Source organism: Protomyctophum parallelum, assembly GCF_964188405.1.
Source record: "Protomyctophum parallelum genome assembly, chromosome: 3".
Lineage (NCBI taxonomy): Eukaryota > Metazoa > Chordata > Actinopteri > Myctophiformes > Myctophidae > Protomyctophum > Protomyctophum parallelum.
In genome coordinates, this window is record NC_139698.1 from 15359361 (window position 1) to 15378872 (window position 19512).

A 19512-nucleotide genomic window follows, 5' to 3' on the forward strand; every position below is an offset into this window, starting at 1 on the left:
CAACCGTTTGGTTTACACATAAATTCTATGATATGATCCACCAACACCTGCTGGACCAATCAGGCAAACTGCATCGTTCAGCTTGCCCATCGCCTGTCACTACAACAGGTGAGGCTGAAGTCATTGCAGCTTTATTGTAGGCCTATGCCAATATTTGACCCCAGAGTCTGAAAGATCAACATTACACTCGTTCTTTTCAGATACACGTATACTTATGCTGTTGGCTATACGCACCGAAGGTGGATATTCTAAAGGTCTTCAAGCCATTGAAGAACAGGGTCAAAGTGATTCTCACTGCACGAAATGGTAAACATTTTATGAGCCTGCTTTCTAGGCTATCAAAATAAATAAATAGTCTATGAGTCCTGTCCCACAGCCACTTATGTTCTAAATGTGACTATTCATCTCTTGATAGCTCAGTGGGAAAGACTTTCCATTCCTGCCCCAGTATCCAATCATAGAGAACTCCGGGTAATGTAATGTCTCATTCATTCATTGACTGCTTACTTGCTTAATGCTTAATGCTTATGCTCAGCTCACCTGTGCAGAGCACAACTTTGGCAAGGTTTAGTTGTTGAGTTCATGCAACACCCATGTTTGTTCATCTGATTGTTCCTGCGTGTGCTGTCCTGGTACAGGTGCATGGTTGAGAGCAAGGAGGGACATTCAGTTTCATCCCATACAAAAAGAATAGAGCACCGAAGTCTGACGTCACTTTCAGTAGAGGGCGTCAGTCCCCAGGTTCATGTATTTGTTTAGTTGCATTGAAATCACCATAGGAGGAGTTTTAGATTGATTCATATAAGAACTGTGTTTGAAAAATAAACATGTCATCCCGGCCGCTTCACTCACATGGATATGAAGAATCAACTGACTGAGAGAAAACGCTAATGTTACTGCTGCTGAATTAGTTAGATTTTCGCTAGAAGCAGACTGTATCATATATGAGTGACTGACTGTTGCAAACGATACAGAGACACCTCCCTGACAATAACGCCGAGACAGCTTGTTTATTTTTGGACCACAACGCTTATAGTAGACGATATTAAGATCACCCCATGTTATTCTCCATAGAGAAACTACTTCCGTGAACCAGGGGAATCGTCGGGATGAGCGAGTTACGTCAGGACTTCGGTGCTCTATACTGTGAGATTCTTTGTGGATGCATTCTTGCTTAAAGGAATGACAGGAAAAGTAAGTAACTGGGATGATAATCATTTCACAGATACTATAATGAACTTAACTCATTTCATTTTACCCTATGATAGTTGATGTTCTGTTGCATTAACTATGGACTGGAATATTCCAGGCTAGGAAAAAAAGAGTATATTACAGGGACATAAACACAGTGTATGAACTAATGTTCATACACTGTGCAGTATCTGTGGAGAATTCGATCCCCACTTCCACAGCCAAGTCGTGTAATTACAACATAACAGCTGGAAGGTGAGATCTGGTTATATTAAATTTTTGATTAAAAAACAATACATACAAATATTAAGTACTGTAGTGGCAAGCTCAAACAAACTTTGCCACTCGGCTGGGCACATGCGTGTATAGAAACAGTTTTTGACGCGTGCAACAAAAGCATAATGTCCAGGCATAAACTGCTGTTGGGTGCAGGGTTCCCATTTATTCAACACATGAATTTACATGCCTGGACATTATGCTTTTGTTGAACGTGTCAAAAACGGTTTCTATACACGCATGTGCCCAGCCGAGTGGCAAAGTTAGTTTGAGCTTGCCACTACACAAGCAAAAACCGTATGATATCTAGCCTATTGTGCCCATACCTTACACCCTATGTCACTGTGTGTCAATCATTGTAACACACACCCCCCATGGTGAACCCGCCCATCTAACGGATTAAAGGCACACACGGGCAGAATGGCTCCTTCAAGTACAAGTACATTGATGTATCTGTGTCGGGTTAACACACACACGCACACACTCTGTTACCAATCGCTATTTCAACACACATGTTTCATGTATCAGTAGATGGGAGGAACTGTATGGTCCAGCCTCTGCTGTAAATCCAACTGTAGATCTACTGCCTCTGCTGGTAAGATATATCAATATATTGAATATGGTTACATTTGTTTTGATCAACTGAACATTGAGGATGTTGGATATAATTCAATTAAAACCTTTTGCTCTCCAGTGACAAAGACGGTTAGCAGCAAAGCGTGGTTGATTGAGCATGAAGTCAAGCCCACCGCAACACCAATGACCACATCAACACTGACGGCCACAACGGCAAGAAAGAGGAAGACAACCTCAACAAGTTAACAACTATGACGACAACAGAGTTGACAACTACAACCAGAAATGCACAAGCCATAAAGAAAACGGCCAGTGGGGGTGTGAGGACTCAACAGACGAGTGAAAGGCTCCTCTGTGGGGGGCCACCAGACCACGCATATTTGAAGATGTCTTTGGTCTCAACAAATAAATACTTAACCTGGAATACATATTGGTGTTTGACACCTATCTTAAAGGGTAACATGCAGGTTGTATTTTTGTTCAATAAACAATATGGACTAGGGCAAAAGTGTCTTTAAAATATATATATATATATTAAAATTGACCCAGTTTTAGCAATTTTATCAAACATTTTCTCGGCCCAAGTCGGCCAGCCACGCACGCAGCTTATGTCCTAGCACTTGAAACTCAAATCTCTTGACGTGTATTGATACCTTTTCCTTTATTGACTTTAGTACACAACATAACTCTGTCCACGTGTATTCTAAGTGGATGTCAAGAAGGTTTGCTTAGTTATGTATAATATTGTTATGTATGTATTTTATTTTATTTAATTTTCTAAACCCATCTAGACTTTCAAGCACCAAACTGCAAATGTGTCCATATTTGTATTTTATTTTTGTATTTAATTTTTTGGTATATGTGTATAACTGTGTCCTTTGTTCCACAACATGCCTGAGCTGAGCTGTCTGTTTTTGTCGTTTGTTTTGTTTTTCCTGTCTTGTCTTTGTCATTGTCATAATATGTAAAAATCAATAAAAAATATTATTGAAAAAAAAAGGTTTGCTTTTATGAAAATCTAACAAAATGGGGTTGTGCAGTAATAACAGACCTACTGACCAAGCATTTCAAACCTTACAAATCATCTCAAGAGTCAATTTTATATATAAGTATAAGCGTTTATTAGCTTAAATGTCTTATTGCTACATGGTGTCAAACATTCTGTACAATTTAACTTTTACAAATGTCAGGTCAATTATTATAAAAAGAAATTGACGTTTAAGATATAATGAAAAGTAGAGAGGCTGGGGAATTGGCTATACTAAATGTTTTTCGTTTTTCTTTTGTCTGAAGGGCCATGTTTTGCACAATTATAAAACGAAAATAAAAAGATTTTGAAAAGAAAGATATAATGAAAAGCAGTGATAATGCTACTTACAGATTAACCATTTGGCTGTTGCCTTCACAACCACTACTATCAAGCCAGCTACTTGGCTTTTTTTTAATGAATCACATTAGATAATCGCCCCATTCAGGAATGACCACAGACGTAGTAGAATAGGCTTATTTCGTCTAACATTACTTTTCTTTGTACATTATACAACGCCCCTTTAAACAGACTACAGTATAGCATCATATCACCTTCATTTCGACAAGACGATGTCTTGCAGCGTGTCGGGGTTCTTCTGCCAACTTCACTGTGGCATGAGATGCCTTGTCCTCAGTAGTATGAACTAAGATGGGAATGAGCTGCAGGGTGTCGAGGCATGGTTGACCCAGGGTAGATGGGGCTGTTGGGTGAGTTCCAGTATGTTGTGGGGGGGCCGAAAAAGTTCCCAGGGGACACGGACATAGGAGCTGGGTGCCCTCCCATGAAGTTCATTTTGGGCTGGTGGCTGTGGTAGGGCTGTACGTAAGGCACCTCAGTCTGGTACTTCACAATCGATCCTTCGGCTGAGTGATTCTGATGTGCCTGCGAGATGCCCTGGAAGTCAAATTTGTAGGCATAGCGCTTGCCATGCACTTTGGTCATGATGTTCTTGTCATAGTAGTAGCGAAGAGCACGGCTCAGCTTGTCATAGTTCATGTTGGGTTTGCTCTTGCGTTCCCCCCAGCGCTTTGCCACCTCATCCGGGTCTGTCATCTTGAACTCGCCATTGGTGCCTTCCCAGGTGATAATGGTGGAATTGTTGCTGTCAGACAGGAGCTCCAGCAAGAATTGCCACAGCTGGATCTGCCCTGAACCTTGGGGATAAAAGGGGTAGGAAAGTATAAGGGTTTTGTCATGACATCTTAAGATGTTCATGAAAATGCTAATACGTCTTTTGGGATAGTGCAATAATCATTACAAATTAAGTCTAATTTCAAATGAACTTACTTGTACAAAAGTCTAAAAAGATCCCATATTTTCTATGACTACCTATCACATAGAAATGCATTTATGATCAGAGCCTATGTTTCACCAAATGTGACCTTTTCACTGTGTGCCATGGAGGAAGTAATGGCATGAGCGGCAAGTAACGTACCCACAGGCCTGTGAGCGCTGGGGTCAGGGAGCCTGTTTGAACTTTGTTTGCCTGTTCGGTTCTTGGAGGAGTTGGGGGCTTGGCCTTCTGTGAGGAAAACAGTAGGGCAAATAGTCACTTGGATGAGAGGGAGGCAACTCAAAAGTTTGGACCGGCTTTTTGCATATTGGGGAGTCGACTTGATGCTTTGATGTTCACTCCTATTCCAGAATGTACTGTAGGAGCTTACATTCTGTTATAAGCCATGTCTCAGCCCTGGCTTGCTCTCTTCAACTCACTCAAAAACCAGAGCAGACAGTGTAAAGGCCTCATTTGCGGCTTCTATTTATTTTGGTGCATGCTTTCATGCTTACCTGGGTTAGCTAGTCGACTGCTTATGGACCCTAAAGCTTGGTATGGGTCTGTGAGGAAGAAGAAAATGTATTATTATTAATGTTCTCATATTTTCCCTTTCAAGCATTTGATGAGTAGGAAGGAGTGGAATTCACACCTTGCACGATTCTTGGTGCAGCCTCTGTGACTCTAGTATTGTGTTGGTGCTCCATGGAAGAACCTAAAAACAGGAAATTTAAAAACATTTACATAAAGCTGCTTTGTGGGATATAATTTGATAGTCACAAGACCTGAAAAAGATGAACTGTATGAGGTTGTATGTAGATGTAGCGCTACCGACCAATGTGTGCATGTCAACTATAAAAACTGTGTGCCTCCCCCCTCCCCTTTATAAAGCAAGTTGTTATCAAAATCTGCCCCATCGCTAAGATCTCTAACATAAATAGGCGTTCCTACTCCAGAGCTGTTGGAACACCTTAGCATCGCAAAATGGCTGATAGTTATGTTTGTTTTGTTTGCTGTGCATCTGTTGGCTGTGTGTGTGTGTGTGTGTGTGTGTGTGTGTGTGTGTGTGTGTGTGTGTGTGTGTGTGTGTGTGTGTGTGTGTGTGTGTGTGTGTGTGTGTGTGTGTGTGTGTGTGTGTGTGTGTGTGTGTGTGTGTGTGTGTGTGTGTGTGTGTGTTTAGGGCTGTATATCGTTGTGGTTTATGTTATTCGGATGGGAATCTGTAAAGAACAGTTTTCTAAGCTATACATTCTAGATATCATTCAAGGATGAAATTGTCCTAATGTGTGGATTCATACCATACCTTTGGGTACTGCAGCCATGGTGTTTGCTGGCCAACTGCTCCTGCGACTGATATCATCATAGGTATTCTCTAGATAAACAATAACCAAAGATGAGACTAGACAAGGACAGGAAGAGGGCTCAAACGGCCTTTGAAGTTGACAGTGCCACTACTAGGAAGGAAGCCCATAAATGGAGACCAAGAAGGAATGATATGAGGACTTGGGAGAGCTGAAGATGACCCACAATTTCTTAGGGTGACTGTTCTTTTGTTAAGGCCACCCATGTCACCACAAGATTGTCAATTGTGTCCAAAAGTGGGACCCATAGCCCCCATTTCCTGTGTCGGTGCAGCTGTTTCCTCTCTGAAACTGGCTGTTGAGTTGCAGACTCGACAGGCTCCTCATCGAAGGCCACCGTTGTGCTATGAAACCTTTGCACTCTTGAAACTATGTAATATGGTATTGAAACTCAACACATTCTTTTTTGCACCCCTTAAATCATTCAAGCAGTTTTCTCTGCTGTTCTTTTGTGATAGATCCACGATTGTGATCTCAAATTTCTCGGAGACGATTCACACCCAAAATTCTTCAGCTCTCAGACGGACCATGTTATTATGTCTGCTGGGTCGTGACACCCGCCATATGCGTTTGAAAGATTCGTGGCTTTGAGAATGAAATTCATTTCCACTTATTCATTTCCTGTACAATCAAGTGTTTGATGGAGAGTCTAGAGTGTGAGAAGTCTGTCTTACCCGCTTTGACCTGTAGTCTTGGCTGTTGTGGGGTGGTGTTGGTGGGAGTTGTGGGGTAGGAGAACGTTGGGCTACCTAACGAAAATGAGAACAAAAGATGTATGTCAGAATAGATTGAATACAAATAATAACAAAGAACCAATACAATATTTAACTTCAAAATGCCATTGAGATCAAACTGAGTCAGTTTTCAGTTTGATCTCTGTCTGTTGGCGTGAATGTGAGTCTTGATTCTTGAATGAAATATATGGCTGCGATATTGTAGCCAACAATGGCTTTACAAAGTCCCAGAGTGTATGCCAGGTGACATCACCAGTATATAAGATGAACTACAGAGCTCTTCTTTCACTCCATAAATGTATGAGCCAGATTACACCTCAGAAGAGAAACAATCACAAGAGACATAAATGATTTGGTTTTCAGTGACCTGCATGATTAAATAATGGTTAAAATCACACTTGTGCTCTTATCATCATTACATCACATTCCATGCTCAGCCAATCAGCTGAGCAAATTCCGTGCTCATACACACACGCACAAAACTGTGCATTCCGGGCCCGTTCCGTGTTCATACACACACAAACATAGCAGCCCTTAAAAATGTAGATGTGCAGTCAACTATCGCTGCAGCCCTATAACCAAGTGAGAGACCGTTTTTGTTCATAAAACAATTAACATAACTATAACTAAAAGCATTTGAAATTAAATAAAAAGGTTCTGGACAACCGTGGGTCCGACCTACTCGACACCGGGCACTGCAACCCCTGCGGGGGTGCGGAATTCGTGTGTCGAGTTTGAAGTCGGTGGGGCGAACAGTTTTCGAGTTACGTGGAATTCACACGTACGTACAGACAGACAGACAGAGACATGGTGCATTTATAGCTAAATTCTCCATTCATTGTCAATGGGAATTTAATCTAAAAAAAATTGCTATCAAAATTGGACCTGGAAATTGGATAAATTGATCAATTCTCTCTCTCGCAATGATTGATTAGCCTACTATCAGAATACAGGGCTTTAACCTTTTAGCAAACTTTCAAATAAAAATCACACTCGTGCCCAGCCTCCCACTGTGGCTGCCGCATGAGGTCACGAGTGGGGTCCTGTTTTTTTGGGGGGCATACATGACGTCATTTCTGAAAACAGACGTCGGAGGGGTAGAGCCCCTAGAAATATATACCCCTTACAGGACCTTTTAAGTGTTTAATGGAGATAGCACATAGAACAGAACCACAATACAATGCTATCAGCCAGCATTTTATTATGAACATAGAGTGAGCCTTACTCTGTCTGAGGTATGCAAGGTGTGAGAACAGGATGTCTGCATTATAAGCAGATGTGAGACGCATCATGTCCTCCTTGGTCATCTTGCAGAGGGCCTTTCCATCCATCGCGTGGAACAATATGACATCCACCTCCTCAAGGACATACTCCTTGATGGCCCAGTCCAGCCACTGGCGTACGTGGTCCTGTGTCCATACCTCAGGGTCTAGATAAGATCACACATTAAACGGATAAAGAGAGAGAATCACGTGTCAGTGTTGTGTAACTAATATTTCATTAGTAATTATTTGTTTTACTGGTGGTATGAATAGAATTATTAACATTTTGTACCAACCATTTTGAATCAATCTCTAAATTGTTTTGCTACTTACAGTGTTACCACTGATTAAACTGGTATAAGAAGATTTTTGATTGAATTTAATATGCTATCTATATTATTGTTGGTCTTATCAAGGTATGTGAACACGGCTCATTTCCAGTAGCAACAGCCCATAATATTCATACACGAGCAGAGTTTGAGATTGTACAGATTAGAAGACGCCACACCCTTGGATTCTGATTGTCCTTGTTTAACACATCAGTGATGTAACATCCGTGTATTATTATGTAGCAGCTATGCTTGAATGACTCATTGGCAGATTGTCTGCTTCCACTTTATTACATTTGAGGGAACCCCTACTGTACACCCTACTGTACCCCCACTGTCTAAATGTGTTCCCCGAGACTCTCACTCATAGTTGAGTGCAGTATAGACAAAGAAATAACCTACAATAACTTGACCTAACTATGTGATTTTTGTGATTTATTTACAAATACTCCAAATGACTTACAGACAGGAAACCTGATTGGGTTTAAAAAGGACCTTTGATCATTTGTGGTTGAAACATAGATGTAGCGAGATGGTTAAACAGGAAAGAGACTGCATCCGCACATGTGTACACTTCTTACATGTTCTCTCTGCCATCAACACAAATAAGCAATACAATAACCTTTTATTTCTATACATTTATGATAATGTAAGATCATAGCTGATATACTGTATTCATAAAACATTATAACACTTATTCAATCAGGCAAGAGGAACAAAAACACTGACAATGTGGGGGAGTAGTGGCAAACATGCATGCACACACAAACACACACACACACACACGAGCATGGGCACGCACGCACACATGCACGCACACACACACACACACACACACACACACACACACACACACACACACACACACACACAGAGAGAGTACAGTACATATGCTGTACCCATATCTTGATTGGCATTGCACAAGACAATTATGTGCCAATTCTTGTGAAACACAAACTATCTTGTGACAAATGTATGTGCACAGTAAAAGCCTCTGTTTATTTAGGCTAACTGGGTGTAAAATTGGACCAAAATGTATCAATGTTATACTCTCTGACTTAAATATACACTTTAAAAGTATGACTTGTATTTGGCACTGCATTGCGGCGACATGGACAAAAGCATGCGGGCCCTTTGTCTAAGACAAGTTTCTTCCTCGGGAGACAAATAATAAAGAACCTTGAACCTTGAAGATTTTGGATACAAGTGACTCAACTCACCCGCTGGCACAATGACCCTCTTCTCATCTGTGCTGGTGTTGGGTGGGCTGCTGGTCTGGGGGCTGGCACGGGCCTCCGGGTACGTCGACTGGTACGCCATCTGGGGCTCATGGGCCCCGTCACTACTCATGTGTCTGGACCGCTTGGTGACACTACAGTCCACTGGGGACTCACGACTACAAACGACAAACAAGAGAGCACCGGCAAATTGTGAATGGTTATCTGGAAAGTGAATTATATAGAAAATGACATTAATGATTTTCCATATCTTGGAAGGTTTGAAAATATCAGTCATTCTAATTTAAACCTATGCATTGGATTTAAGAGCTATCATACATTGTGATATGATATTATATTTCTTCTTATATATTATAAGAAATTATTATTTATGCCTCAGTTTCTAGCTTTATTGCCACCTTTGGGGTGTCGGTGGACTTGGTCCTCTCAGAGATGCGTGGGCTGAGGAGCTGGGCATTTCAATATCCGATGAGCTGTGTTATAGATATAGATTGATTCAATTTAAAGTATTGCATAGATTGCATTACTCCAAATCTAAAGTTAGTATAATTTAACCAACAGTCTCCCCTACGTGTAATAGATGTGGTATTGCAGAGGTGTATCACATTAATTCTGCCAGTAGTATCCAGTAATACCAATTTCTGGGGATTTTTTTCCTTTTTCTGGGAAAGATATTGTATTGGTTCTCCAGACAACCGGAAAAGGGATATTCAGTCAGATGCTGTTTAGCAATATTTGGTTGCTCTGATGAGACAAGGGCCCTTCCTTCCCACCAAAAACAGATGCTTAAGACTGGTATGGTCGCTGCCTAAAGATTTATACTGATAAACTGGAAATCTCCAACTTCTCCATGTTTCAAGAGATGGCTCAACGAGATGCTCTCCATTGCTAAGCTGGAACAAATCCATCATGACGGATAGAAGACACAAGCTAAGTGGATGTGGATGCCATTCTTGGCAGTGCTTGACAACAGTTGAGTAAATGTTCTGTATATCTGACTGCTATACAATACCGTGCATCTTTCAATATTGTAATATTGTATTCCTGCTTTCTGATGGTGATGTGTGTGTGTGTGTGTGTGTGTGTGTGTGTGTGTGTGTGTGTGCGCGCGTGCGTGCGCGCTGTTATCAGGAAGTCTTCCTGATAGAGTGTCATGTGTGACACGTTTATCATAAGCATTTCAGAATGTGATTCATCATGGCCTTCAGACGTCCTTCCTCACCTGGCTCCATTGACATGATCGCTTCTTTTCCCAGAATTCTGTGTTCCCTGCCCCACCCAGTCAGGCTCAGGGGGATCAGGACTCTGCTTCGGGGCCTGGCTGAATCCACCAGAAGACGTCATCTCTGTCTTCATGTGCATGGCGGGGGCTGTGGTGTAGGGCGGCTCAAACATGGACTGGTCCTCGCTCACCACAGACAGCGCTTCCTGTCCAAAAGAAACCAGAACATGGAGTCAGCCATTGCGGTAAGAAGGGGTCACAACAGTGTTGACTGCAGGGAAACTGACGTTTTCACTGCAATGTGTTCACGCAACAGGTTCAACAGGCCATTACCATTCACAATAGTCAAATCAAAGGTGAATATGACTCATTTGAAGGATCATGGGAAGTCTACTCACTATTAGTGAATATCAGAACCCTTTCCAATCGTTGGGTATTAACCACTTTAAACCGATTTTTTAACATTATAGGCAATATTATTTTTTATCTTTTAAAAAACATTTCTAAAATAAATGTGTAAGTATATAAAAGGCTTAGCCTTAGATGGACATGATCTACCATCCCAGAATCTAGAGCCTGGGGCTGTTATTGTGTAAGATTGACTGGATGAACCATGCATTTATTTGAAATATTATTTCCAAATAATACAGTGGAAACATCACATCTGAACATGGAATTTCAGACTAATCTTTGGAAAAGCCCCCACACATCTGAGAATGGAATTTAACCCTCATCTCTGGAAAAGCAGTAGCATTCAATTTCCATCCTTTCCCCCCCTTTTTTAAGTAATTCCCTGGAGCACATGACATCACATATTGGGAGGCAAGACAAAAGAAGAGAATCAAAATCGAAAATGACAAGGGCATATGGATAACATATTTTTAGAGCTGAAATGAAGAGCATTTAATTTGCACACTGTGGGCTTGTGCCACCCCTTACTCCTATCCCTAAACGTAATTGCCATTTTTATATGGCCTATCTACAAGCTAGTTGAACTATTTTACAATGTTTTTCAAAATAGTAAAACATGGCAAATAAGTTTAGGGATAAGGGGTGGCACAAGATGGGGCCCTGTGTGTCTAATCATTTATGTAGCACCTTTACATTTATTATTATTACAAAGTGCTTTACAAGATGAAATATCTGTGTGCGTTGTACAGTAAATGTAGCAAGGCCATAAAACAGCAAAATAGTTAATAAAACCAAAGAGGGAAATCAAAATGCAATTTTGCTGTTTAAGAAAAATAGACTTTTTATAGATAATCTGATTTCCTCAGGACCTAGGTAAGTCATTCTAAAGTTGAGTTATTGGAAGCTTGTGTGATGAAAGTGCAGAGGTGAAGACTAAGACGCTGTATGTGAAACATTCAGATTAGGATATGGTACAGTAGTCGCTATATATGCTATCTCCAATCTCTCCATCTAATGCTTGCCACTGTGTGAATTCGTTACAGGATTGAGGTTGGTGAAGTTTAGCACAGGGTGGAGTCTGTTCAAGATTTGAGTCTTTCTGCACTGCTTCCTGTGTTTAGCACAGAGAAAGGCCTCAAACACCACGAGAGAGAGAGAGAGAGAGAGAGAGAGAGAGTGTGTGTGTGTGTGTGTGTGTGTGTGTGTGTGTGTGTGTGTGTGTGTGTGTGTGTGTGTGTGTGTGTGTGTGTGTGTGTGTGTGTGTGTGTGTGTGTGTGTGTGTGTGTGTGTGTGTGTGTGTGTGTGTGAGAGAGAGAGAGAGATGTTGTGTCTGTACTCTGTACAAGGTGGGTAAAGCATTACGGACAAGACCTGTTGTTTGAGTGAATTGTGTGCATGTGCAATCCAAGGCAGTCTAAGTGTGTGTAAGTGCATGTTTGTTTAGAGGAGTTGAGTATTGTCTTTGGTCCTTGTACGTCAGTGGCGTGCTTTTTCAGTGGCTCACAGGAAACCTGGCCCCCATGTGCAGAGAAACCTTTTGGCACAGGCCAAGGGAGAGGAAACAGGGCGGGGGGCACAGTGTAAAAAATGTGGGTCATTTTAAAAGTGGAAAACAACTCTAGCACCCATGGTCGGGTTAGAAAGGATAGAGGGATGGAATTGGACAGCAAGGGTATGCCTTGATTGAAGTGCTTGATTTGAAGTGCTGTGGCGTGCTTGTGCGCATGCGTGCCTGTTTTTATGTCTATGCATGTTTTGTCTTTGTTAGGTTTTTTTTTAGGCTCAATTGTATTGTAAAATAGATCTTAATGGTGCTTGGTGCAGAGTTTGGCATTTCCTGCAGACAACTGAGATGATTGAAATTCATCAACCTGTAGCTATAGTAAAAACTACCAAAGTCTATATGATCTGTTATTGTTTTGATACATAAAACATAAAAATCTAACTACTATGGCATTTGTTCTTAATTTAATTACAAAAAAGCCAACTTTTTGTTATCTACAAGGTCAAAACCACATATCAAAGAGGTCCTGGAGTCACTTTTAGGTGCCACATTATTAATTGTTTAATATCTACAGATTATTTTTTATTTATAATTATTATTTTATTTATTTATTATTGCAATTTAGGCATTTAGCAGACGCTCTTAACCCAGAGCGATTTACAGTAAGCAACAACACAAGGTAATACATCAAATGCATAGAAATAGTAATCAAGGCACATTGATACTAGAATCACTGAATGCCAGTTCAATAATAATGTCCATTAAATCCTATATGTACAAGTTCAATGGCAACTTTTAATTTCTTGCCACCAATAATTTCCACACATTAAACTGCAATCTCATTTTGGAACAAAACTATATATTCACTGAAGCTTTTTTGGCTACAGAAAACAAAAAGAGCCTAGGTCTTAAACCTCTAAACAGAATCATTCATAATACAGGTCAGCTTCCAGATTTGTTCTGCCTCTTTTTCTTTGACTGTTCTTTTAATTCAATTTTTTTAAACTGACTGATCTGTAATTCCTCTGCTGTCTTTTCCTCAGTCCACTGCTTTCTCACCCTGCTTCATGGTATGTGTCTGTGTCTTTCTTTGGCCTTTTCTGAGGCCCTGAGTCAGTGCAGAAGTGAAACAGTTGGCTGACTTCACATATATTTAAAAGGCTTTGCATGGGCAGCAAATTATCATGCGAACAAATGGTATAGAGAACACTGATTTTGTTTATTAAATGTATACTTTGTCACATGACATGGCCCTTTTCAACAAAACTCACTCCACAAATAGTGTGTATTTTCAAATGGAGCTTAATCCTATGACATCACCTCCTCAGGCTCAGCTAACTTCATTATTCTGGGTCCATTTGGTTAGATTTTTATTTTGTCCACATGTGTATAAAGCTCATGCAACCACAGTGACAGTCGCAAACACATTCTCGCGCTCTTTGGTCTTTACCTTCGTGCTCTCCTTCTCCTCTGCACGCTGATACAAATATACTCATATAAATGTGGCCTGGCCGCCAAAGCCACAACTGACTTCCTGTTCAATGTTTCTCTTTCTAAGCAAGACCTGTTGCACAGTGACACAAAACAAGGTTCCAAACATTGCCTGGGCAGGTTACATTGCCTGCAGAATCAATGACCAAATTATACTCGTCAAATTAAATACTGTTAAATAATAATACGATGGTGAATTATGTGACCTCTCTTCTGTGATAGTGATCAAACTCAAGCTGAGTGCAGGGTGCCTGTCAGCAGCTTTACAGATTGCATCATGGAGTCTTGCCCAAGCTATCAGCTTCATGAAGCATGCATCATCTGCATGTCACTGATTAGTTGAACGAGTGGCATGCTGTTTTAATTTGTTATACTAACATGTCTCGTTACTACTGTAGCCTGATCAACAAGTCTGTATAGCACTTTGGCCAACTCTGTTATTTTAAAATGTGTTTTATAAAGGATAATAAAGTTTGACTGGATTGGATTGTGTAGACAGCACCCCTAAGATTATAAGTTTTTTGTTTTTTTTATTAAATATATTATAAACCTGAAAAATACAGTGGGAATTGTACTGTTAGTACTTTTTGAAAATTGTACTTCCATTGCATGTTGCATCATGTGCTAGTAATTAATTATACATACTTTCTTTCGAGTAGGCTACACCTATTGTGTACTTTTTCGTTGGATCAATACCAGGGTATATTTGTAAGCTTTGCGTGCAATATATAAAGTCAACTTACAAATTGGTCACAGCAGTCCTTTTCCAGCTAATTGAATATATTCACATGCAGCATCCATTTTGCTCATCACCTTGGGTTGGAATCCCAGCTCTGTCTGGGTAATGGTAATGGTATAAGACACTTTTGGAGTTATAGGGTTTGCATCCTTCCTAAATAAGATGTTCCGCTTTTTTATTGTTGTCGCAAACAGCTGATATTATTTCCGTTTAAACATTATGGCTCTGTTTTTCTAATTATAGGCATTACAAAATACTTACATAATACTATTATGTAAATCATAATGCCTATTCTATATTCTAGAGTTATTCTTATATTTACTAACTAAAGATGACAATAGGCCTGGTTTTCTAAACATGTCCATGTGATTATTGTCACAGTGGGTGTTGTTTAAGGATTGTTTATGATCAACCATATTGAACTCTTGTTATTGTTTTTACTCTACAAAAAGCTGCTTCCAAACTATAGGCCTACTCTATAGGTAGAACTCCTATACAGAAAACTGGTGTCACACTATCAATATTACTATATTAGTGATCTCTTCAAAATAAATCTACACAAAACAAATGATGTTGTGCCATGCTGGTGAGCATGCATGTTAACAAAGAAACAAGGTGTCCCTCTCCGTTTTGAGAGGCAGAAAGCAGAAGTAAAAGTTCAGTCGAGCTGATTTTGCAGCTGCGTCTTCAATCGTGATGTGGTTTTCACAACTTCGAGCTTGGCAAGTTTGGCAACATCACGACCTCTGAGGGGGAGCAAAAAACTGTCTACAATAGACTCCATCATGGCCCTACCCTATACCCCCTTAGATAGCATTTCTGTAGACTTAGATAGCATTTGATACAGACTTATAGCATGTTATGTAGATAGCACTATAATTGCATTGTATATAGTCATAGCACGCCATAGTACATATATAACATAGTAGTATATATATATAGTTTATATGTATAGTCTCATAAATTATAATATAGATATTCCACTGTTACTTTCTTAGCTTACGCATGTTTCATGATACATGCTTTTTTGTGATGTATTCCCATGCTTTTTGTTCTTGCTTAATGTAAATCGCTCTGGATTAAGAGCGTCTGCTAAATGCCTAAATTGTAAATTGTAAATTGTAATATACTGGCCTCCTATTAGAACATATTGTCAAGGCAAAGCGATCGAGGCACATTTCGTTCAGGGACACACTGGTGTCACACTGCATGCCATGCGTGAATCAAAATGTAAAACAATGCATTGACTCAGTTTATCCGCTGAATTTTATTTGGCAAGCCTTTGTTGGATTTTTGTTTTTTTTTCTCGTCCAGGGAGCGGAAATGTGTGCGGAAAGTCTGAGGTTTGAGACAGGAAGCCTGCTCAGTTCAGATAACGACACCTGACAAGTACTCCCGTTTGCAACTATAAATTATTCTTTAAATAACCTTATTTTTACAACAACACCAACTTAACACAAGAGCACTCCAGAACATTTATCTCAACTGTATAAATGTTGCAAATGTAAGCTACAGTGTGTGGGCCTATATGTGACAGGCCGCAGGGGGCAATGTCACATATCTTGCCAATAATTTGTAAAATGTATACATCTAGTAGGCTAGCCTGATTGGAACCCAATTATGGAATGATGATGTTTAAATACAGTAAAACTCCAGTCTGTTTTAAATTAGGCTATATGGGCATTGGATTCTTATAGCGCAGGCTAAACGTCTATAAAGAACAAATAAAGACGGGATAGCTTCGACGAGGATTTCGTTATTTCCCCGTTTAATACGTTAAAAAGTCGTCTTTCATTCAAGCTGATGGAGGAAAACTTAATTTGTGTTTTATCCAAACTGACATGTTATGCAGTAGCCCACAGTAGGCTATCTTTCCAAGCGGTAGGCCATTGCATCGAAAATCTACACATTTGTGCACCCAAAAGTGAAAGGATTATATGGGCATATATCTCATAGCCTCAAATTATTAAAAAGATTAGCCCGCACAGACAAAATATAGGCCTAGCATTCAGCGTGACGTAGGCTACATGCTCAGTGCAAAAAAAATCCCCATTCGATTAATAAAGTATAGGCTGTGCCATTAGAGTAATATTAAACATTTCATTCTAATTTCCTTTGTGATATTACCCCAATACATGTTTTGCCTTCACTTTAATTATACTCTGTATATCTATATACACATGACAAATAAACCTGAACCTGAACCTGAATTATAATGTATCAATATGAAGAGTATTTCTAGTAGAAAACAAAAGGAATTATCATATGCCCCCTGACCAATTAGGTCTATACCGGTATGCTTTTTTAACTGACATTTTCGAGATTATTGCGTCAACGAATTCTGCGGCTGACTATTATAGAAATAAGCCAATGTTAGGATGTAGTTATTGTAGTATCAAATGTATCACCTCATGAAATGCCTTCGTCTCTTTGGAGATTTATCTCATTGTGTCCAACTGGGTCCATGGCGCCATCAGGCACCTGCAGCGCACCAATATCCTTGCTATTCCTAATTAAATTGAGTTCGCAACAGTTGTTTACAGTTTGAAAAGTAAAACTCAAACTAAAAATATTTGGTCCTGTCTTTTGTGTCGTCCTTTAGCCTATAGATCACCCTGATCAAACGAAGCAATTCATTTGGGTAATAAATAGTCTTTTTACGCGTATAGGCTACGAGTCACCAATTTGTTTTTATCCGAGTGTAAAGATGTAGTGGTTACTTGTGTTATTATAGAACCGACATACAACCACGAACGGGAAGGAAGAGGAAATTTTGTACAAGAAGGAAAGAGTGGGGACCTCGCATCACCGCCTTGCCTCTTTCACTCAGCAAACAGAGAACTGATGTGGGTGGCTTTCACAAGCAATGTTAAAACCAGATCAAACACCTACCTTTATCGTACAGTCCATTGCAGAAACGTCTCAGTCTTCTTTGTCATTTAGTCGTTTAGAAATGTTAACGTTAACTGAGTCCTTTTAACGTCGCTTAATCGCATCAATTCATGGAGGGGAGCATTTACTCTTTGGCGCAAACCATTGCAGTAGCAATTTTCTCTCAGAGACCATAACCGGATGACAACGTTTTTTTCTCTCGCTCGCTCTCTAAATTGGGAAGTGAAGTCACTCTGAACAAGTGCCTTGAAGCTGCGCGCCTCTATACTGAAACTACAACACTGGTTGTTGTTGTGCCAATGGCTTATTATATACCGGTAGGCCTAATCGTAAACTACAACACTGGTTGTTGTGCCAATGGCATATTATATACCGGTAGGCCTAATAATAAACTACAACACTGGTTGTTGTGCCAATGGCTTATTATATACCGGTAGGCATACGCATAATCATAAACTACAACACTGGTTGTTGTTGTTGTTGTGCCAATGGCTTATTATATACCGGTAGGCATAATCATAAACTACAACACTGGTTGTTGTTGTTGTGCCATTGGCTTATTATATACCGGTAGGCATAATCATAAACTACAACACTGGTTGTTGTTGTGCCATTGGCTTATTATATACCGGTAGGCCTAATCATAACATGCAAATAGGCCTAACATTGGGGAAACAATCATGCAGAATCATATGTTCCTTCTGGCAATTTTATATTTATTTTATTTATATACAATCATTGTATATAAAAAATACAATACATATACAAATTATTAAAATATTTAGGGGGACCTCACCTCATAAAGTAAACTAGTCTTCTTCTTCTTCTTCTTCTTCTTCTTCTTTGGGTTTAATGACAGAATCGTTCCCTGACCGGGAATCGAACCCGAGCCGCATGAGTAAACTAGTCATGGGAAGAAGCTGTTTAAATATAGCGGGGAGGCCGCATACGTACTTTTGATGAATTGAACATGGTGGACCCTCCTGTAAACAAGTGTAATGCTTAATTGGGTCGTCCACTCACAGTTAACAGTCTTTGTGCAAATGTACTGTCATTCTGCAAACTGTTAATAAATATTTCAATCAGTATATCTGATTGACTTAAGTGATGTATATGGACCCACAGTCGATATGGGTTTGATTGATTGAAATCTTTATTAACAGTTTGTAGAATTTACAGTACATTTTAAGCACAAACTCAATACAAAGACTGTCAACTGTGAGTGGACGACCCAATTAAGCATTACACTTGTTTACAACAGGGTCCACATTGTTCAATTCATCAAAACATTTAAAGACATACAAACATTTAGAGACATACAAATAGACATTTCTCTGTAGGTAAAGAACAGAACAGGAATTCATCATATGGGAAGCAAAAAAGGGAAAAGATACGATATACAGTGAGGGAAAAACAGGGTTTAACATATATCCATATAGGCGGCCCTATAGCCATATGTTTTCAATGGGATTTATTTTTCCTTTTTTATGGACAACACAAAAGTTATAGCCTATACTATCCTGTTGTCTGTCTATATGCGGAACATTTAATAGGACTACCTGCTGCTCATATAACCCCAAAAAACATTTCAGTTTTATATTTTCAACTGACATTCGATTAATTTGACTTACATCTTAATAATACTTTCGATTGTATCAACCAATCCCCAAAACATCTTTATTATATTAGATTATTATTTTCTGTGGTTCTTCCTTTTAGTTCCTTTCTTGCGACACAGCGACACCCCCCCCCCCCCCCCTTCCCCATGTTCTAAATAATCATCTCATCAGCGCACCAAGGTTGTGTAACTCGAGCCCCGTTGTGTCCTTGTCTTGATGGGAGTCCCACTCCCAATCACGACTCGTGTGTGTCTCACATCACATCGTGCACGATTTCGCAGCTCACTTTTCCAGATGTAGGCTATTTTTTTTCGGTCGGAGGAGAATGGCTAGAGATGTTTGTTTATACAAGGCCCTTGGGTCG

At 39.8% G+C, this 19512-nt stretch overlaps 1 protein-coding gene across 3 annotated transcripts; it reads right to left on the reverse strand.

Annotated features, from left to right (window-relative positions):
• Positions 1 to 3132: 3132 nt before the first annotated feature.
• Positions 3133 to 17730, reverse strand: fli1rs (Fli-1 proto-oncogene, ETS transcription factor-related sequence). Of its 3 annotated transcripts, none has more exons than XM_083761596.1 (10): positions 14642 to 14704; positions 10493 to 10698; positions 9253 to 9428; positions 7667 to 7870; positions 6382 to 6456; positions 5650 to 5718; positions 4999 to 5061; positions 4862 to 4909; positions 4509 to 4595; positions 3133 to 4227 (listed from the first exon to the last, which is right to left on the reverse strand). In XM_083761596.1, exons 2-10 carry the CDS (start codon positions 10663 to 10665, stop codon positions 3704 to 3706), a joined length of 1419 nt encoding a protein of 472 aa, XP_083617722.1. In that variant the 5' UTR covers positions 10666 to 10698; positions 14642 to 14704; the 3' UTR covers positions 3133 to 3703. The 3 variants fall into 3 exon arrangements, with proteins under 3 accessions (XP_083617722.1, XP_083617721.1, XP_083617723.1); XM_083761595.1 differs by lacking the exon at positions 14642 to 14704 and adding an exon at positions 17530 to 17730 and having other exon boundaries at positions 3135 to 4227; XM_083761597.1 differs by lacking the exons at positions 4509 to 4595; positions 14642 to 14704 and adding an exon at positions 17530 to 17730 and having other exon boundaries at positions 3135 to 4227.
• Between the last annotated feature and the right edge of the window lie 1782 nt (positions 17731 to 19512).